The sequence below is a fragment of the Frankliniella occidentalis genome, unplaced genomic scaffold (genome assembly GCF_000697945.3).
Source record: "Frankliniella occidentalis isolate FOCC.00 unplaced genomic scaffold, Focc_3.1 Scaffold32, whole genome shotgun sequence".
Lineage (NCBI taxonomy): Eukaryota > Metazoa > Arthropoda > Insecta > Thysanoptera > Thripidae > Frankliniella > Frankliniella occidentalis.
Genome location: NW_026267162.1, coordinates 2,305,318 through 2,311,050, shown reverse-complemented (window position 1 = coordinate 2,311,050; position 5,733 = coordinate 2,305,318). Strand labels below are relative to the sequence as shown.

General features: G+C 51.7%; 1 protein-coding gene across 1 annotated transcript in view; it reads right to left on the bottom strand.

Moving 5' to 3' along the window:
- The window catches only part of LOC113210997 (uncharacterized), a 3,284-nt gene extending 1,309 nt beyond the window's left edge, over positions 1-1,975 (bottom strand). Inside the window, exon 1 of the mRNA XM_026429228.2 lies at positions 1,879-1,975. Within this exon, the coding sequence (XP_026285013.1) occupies positions 1,879-1,881 (3 nt within the window). The 5' untranslated portion in view covers positions 1,882-1,975. The remainder of the gene's footprint in view (positions 1-1,878) is intronic.
- Between the last annotated feature and the right edge of the window lie 3,758 nt (positions 1,976-5,733).

The window sequence follows — 5,733 nt, the reverse complement described above, 5'->3', positions numbered from 1 at the left end:
CACACACACACACACACACACACACACACGGCACCTCCCGCCACGGCGCGAGTTCGTGACGGGACCCCAAGTGATGCGGCGGTAGTACGGCGGGTGAGGCGAGCCCACTTCCACGCTGAGGCCGACCGTGGGCTCGGCGGGGAAAACCCAACGCAACTTGCGTTTAAGACGGGCGGGGAAGGGGGAGAGGGGGGAGGGGGAGCAACTGCACGACAGAGGCGGGGGAGGACCACCACTCCAGTAGTAGCACCAGAGACAGCCACCCAGCCCCAGTCGACAAGTGGGAAAACAAACGATTTCAGACGGGCATTAATCTCTGGATCATTTTCTGAAGAGCACTACTTTTCCTGCAGGTGTGGGACGGAAGAGGGCTGCGCGGGGACGCGACACGTGAGTGGTTTCTGGTCCTGGTCACCTGCAAGCATCTCCTGCTTGTAACAAGCTTTATAATTGGCGCGTAAAAGGCCGAGGTCGGGTGGGAGGGGTGGGGGGGGGGGAGTGAGTCCGGTGACGTCCGCACGACGGCGTCCTGTTTTCAATTAGTTGCTGAAATTAAGACGCACTCAAGTTTCTGGAGTATGGCGTGACCACTATGTGATCACACTGGTAGGGGCTCCATTGTGCCGAGTCGGCGCGGACCTATTGGGCCTATCCGGGTTGCCTATCGTTGCGCCGGCCCGTGCGGCGGGGTCTTCTGGATAGCCGTGGATCGACGGCTCTACTACCGCCTGCTTCCCCGTGATACGTGGAAGCAATAAAACGATTCGCTGTTTGATTTACGCCGGTTCGATATCAGAAGCACAGGTGGCCGACAACGCCATCAAACGAGCCCGCGAGAGGAGTCGTGCGCACCTGGAGCCTGGCTGGAGAGGACCCCGCCTCGTTCAGGCGTTTACAATCCCCGGTTCAAGCGCGGAAAACCGGTCCCTGCGCGACGACGGAGCGTCTTCTCGTTTTCACTCTAGCACGGACGGTGGTAGGTCCAATTGCATGAGACGATCGATGCAAAAAATATCTAAGTACAAAGCAAAACCCACACCGGAAACCCAAACACAGTTGTTGGCGTGTGAATCCCCATTTGCACACTTGTTGTGTGAATTCACATTGGCACACTTGTACAAGTAAAGGTGAGAATGTTCCTGAGAATTTTGCACACCCACGCAATTGTACGAATAAAAAATTCACACGCCTACAAGTGCGCGGCAGGCGGTATAGTCCCACACTTGTGACTTGTAACCATATTTTCCCGTTCGCGGCGCAGTTTTGCCCCAAAGGAAAGTTCAACCACCCGCTCGTCTCGAATCAGCTCTTTCCCCACGGATGAGCGCAATCACGACACAGATCTTCAGTTCACACGCTCATGGCGAAAACCCAACGGGTCTGTGTAGTTAAACCGTGCGCAGCATGCATGCATGCATGGGTTGCTTGCGTCTCACTATTTTAGCTAAAATTGAGTGTTTTGATGGCGGAAAATAAACGAGTCTCAAATTTTAACATATTCAGGATTCCACATTAGGATAATATGGGGGAATTAGATGTGTTCATATGAGTTGGCAGTCGCGCAAGCACGGTATGGAAAATAAAGCGCTCAGCTAGACGAGCGGCGGGCGTCCGATAATTTACATTAAGTCATCTGATTCGCACCCATATTATCCTCGTGTTGAATCCTAAACATGTTAAAAATTCGACACTCATCTATTTTCCGTCATCAAAACACCCAATTTCAGCTAAAATAGTGAGCCGCAAGCAACCCATGCATGCATGCATGCGCACCGGTTTTACTACACAGACCCGTCGAGACATATACACGATACTTCGTGCACACCGGTGCACTCGGCGGCGTGGGTGAGGCTGCACTCAAACAGATGGGTTGCTTACCATTTTCGTAGAGAGTTGGGGGCCGTTTGTTTGGTCGACTGTGCGCGACTGACCCACGCTCACTGGGTGCTCACCGGGGGAAAGGTTGGTCGAGACTGAGCCGGTCGGGGCACGGCGAGCCTTATATAAGGGAAGGCCCCGGCGGCCGGCGGGGAACGGGGTGGCGGGCGGTGGGGTGGCGGCCGGCGGGGTGGGGGCGGCCGAGCTCTGGCGAGAGGGGCGGACGGGGAGGGCGGCGTCTGGCTGGGGGCGGGAAGAAGTTCGCTCCACAAGGGCGGGTATTTCCCAGTAAGATTTTGGCGTTTAAATGCCTTATCAGTGACAAGGTGGGTGACCGCGATTGTCGCGGAGTGGTTAAAGTGATCACGGGGTTCGGCCCAATAACAAGCTCACTGAATGGTAGGGGGACAATATTTTGTCGCACGAAATGTTATTGCGGTTTTATGAGGAACACTTTTTGAGTACTTAGTCGAGATAAGTAGATGAACATTTTTGACAAATTGTCATATCAGTGTTCAATGTGAACCCGTTGTACCAGGTGGCTGATTAACCCCGCGCACTTCTGTAGTTAGACTGTACCGCACGCACGAGTGCGGTTGGGTTGCCTACTCGCCCGGCGCGTAAGGCGCCGTGCACTGTTAGAAATTTCCACGGAATTTTGAACGGAATTGTCAAGAAATTTTTTTCACGGAATGTACCGTAATTTTTCCGTATTTTCTACGGACACCATACGGAAAACCCGTATTCTTAAGTTACGGATAAACCGTAAGCTTTTCCGTAAAATTTTGACTTATTGATTAGGAAAAATAATAAATTTCATTGTAAGTCGAAGAATTGGATTTTGAGAGATACGAGAGCGTAAAGTTCGAGGTAAAGTTATGGTTTTGCGAAAGAGGCAATAACATAAATCTCTATGGACAGCTCAATTGTTTAAACTATTTGTTTCTAAAATTATTTAATATTTAATTTGACGGGGAAAATGTACGGGATGCACCGTTATTTGAAATACGGACAAGTCCGTATCTTTAAATTACAGTCATCCCGTTACGGTTTGGTACCGTATTTGGAATTTACGGTGAGTTCCGTAAGAATTCCGTAATTAGCCTACGGAATTTCTAACAGTGTGGACAGGGGCGATAGGCAAGCCCGCCCGCACTCCTGCGTGCGGTACAGTCTAACTACAGAAGTGCGCGGAGTTAATCAGCCACTTGGTATCTTTGATTACGCTCCAGTGTTGCGGGGTCGTCCGTAAGGCGCCTTGGCCCATGCAGCCCTTGGGAGGGAGTATGCAATCCCGCAACACTGGAGCACAGTCACAGATACGCTCGGTACATAAACTGATTGTGCTTGAAAGAAAGTCGACAAGAGCTAAATAACTCGCTGTTTTTAAAAGCGATGAACGTGACCACCGGGCAGTAAAAGCAGCGGGCAGCAGGCAATAAAGTAACGCTCCCCTGCACGTTCATGACACCATCTTCCAATTCAAAATGTTAATCATTGAGTAAAAGCCACCATGGGTAGTTTGGTTGTGGAGCTCGCTCGTGAGTGCCCCAGTCAGAAAATTTTCCTACGATGTCTTTTCGACATCGGTTTTCACGTCGTTAGCACGATACTACTACAGTGGGAATAGAATCGACGGTTTTTCGACGTCGTTTGTCGAAAAGCCGTCGATTCCAGCACCACTATGTATCGCAAACGACGTGAAAACCGATGTCGAAACGATATCGTCGAAAAAAATTCTGACTGGGGCTCCTGCACTTTTTTGGTGTTTTGCTTTGCACCGCACCACTGACAAGAACAGTATAATATTCTGGGTCGAATGTCCCGCAAGACAGTGGCTTAGTGGCTTAGTGGCCCCTTTTCTCCCCACAGATACCAGTATCAAAAGCAGGGATGGAAAATCGGAATTCAATTAATCGAAACGGAGCGATACTGTGGATAGTTTCGTTATCGGAACCATTCCAAGAAACAAAACGAAATGGAACGGAACTATGCAAAGACCAAAACCTCGCCAAAACCTCAGGAGACAAAACTGAAAAAAGACTCCCAGGAGTAAAACTGCTTTTCGATTCAATCATTTTTGTTCGTGGGAGTAAAACATAGTTCCGTTCTTTTGTTGACGTCACAGGAAGAACAAAACGTTTCGCGCCTTCAGTGATAGTGCTTACTGCCAACTGTGGCGCGCGCGTGTGTGTGAGTGTGCAACTGCGTGCGCGCACTCGACGGCAACACGCACGCCACGCATCTATGCACGCACGCGACACGCACGCAGATGCGCAGTGGATGTGTGTGTGCGTGCGTGCGTTCATGCGCGTGTGTGTTAGGGAGAGGGAAGAGTATCGTGACAGTGCACTGACGGCCCTCTGCTCTTGTGCACCGGCAAGTGACCAAGGAACAAAACGTTTTGATCCTCTAGTTACGCGGCCAAGAAGGAGTGAACTTACTATTGGAAAGTTTGTCGGTTTTGTTCCGTTCTGAACGAAACGAAACTGAAAGAGTGAAACGTTTTGTTCCGAACGAAAAGGAGTAAAACCAATAATCTAATTCTGATTTTCCATCCCTGGAACCAAAAGAAATGGAGAACGGAAGTGTTACCCGGACAGCTCAACCACACAAGTGTGCAGTGCAAGTCTGTACGAGCTCAATCACCCTCCAATTCACTAGACTTCCACGCAAAGCTGACAAGTTTGCCATTTCCGCCGGTTTGCCGTACTGTTTACGATCACAAGGGACTCACACAGGTGGTTTCGGAGTCCCGGGTGACTCAGGCGCCAAGGACGCGCCGCGGTGCACGGCCGGTCAGGCGCGGCGTACTGTTGTCATCGGCCATGTGCTGGGGGACTCATTTCTTTGTCTCGATATGCACTCTGCGAGCAAAACGTCTCGGAAGTACCGGGTGTAACTGTGAACACGCAGCAGTGTTGCGGGTTTGCCAACTCTTTACACCCGTAAGGGGCTACGGCCCCCGCGGCCATATTGAGTATGCAATCGCGCAACACGGCTGCGCATTCACTGTTACACCCGGTACGTAGGCCTAAGACGGCCAAAAATCGCGTACACGGCACTCGTGCTGCATCCGGGCCTGTTGTAGAGATACCCCCTCCCCGGCCCCACGTCTCCTTCCTGTCGACATTCTGCACTAAAAAAAAGCACGGTATCATGTTGGAAGTGTTGGGTGGACGACGCGGGGGGCGGAGGCAGCGCGCAAATACCGCGTGATTCGGATGCAGAGTTTAGTAACTTTATCCGACCAAAAGTAAACACGTGGCATTTACTTTCGCGGTTGGACACCCTAATCTTCGTGCGGTGAATGGGGGTCGATCGATCGATGACCGGTGACTTCGCGCGCGCCTCGCGCACACGCCCAGCCGGGGGAGGGAAGACCACTGGCGGACAGACTCGTCGGTGGCCGGGAAAACCATAGGAAAAGCCTACGGACGGCACAAGGAGTGCGGAGTAATGAGATTGAAGCGATATTGTTTCTGTGTCTGCGATGATGAATTGCCAGAATTATGGCCACTTTTCAACATAAGACCCCTAGGCTGTCATCGCAGCTCTCGCACCTGGACCGCTTCGAGAGAGGGCTCGCGGGCCAGGATCAGCCAGGATCACTTCCAGGAGCTCCCCCACCTGGGTGGTGCGTGCGGGTGCGGGTCCAGTCTCAAGACGTTTCTCACGACATTATACGTTATACGTGGTCTTTTAAAGCCGTGTCCGAGGCTGGGTCGCATTAGCTGCTGTTCCCCAATCAACGCGGGTCTGGTCTTTCCCTCCAAAATGGAGAGGCGGAGCTGCGCTGAAATACCCCCACCGGGTGATTGGGAAACCTAAAAGAACAATCTCACCTGCTCTGCT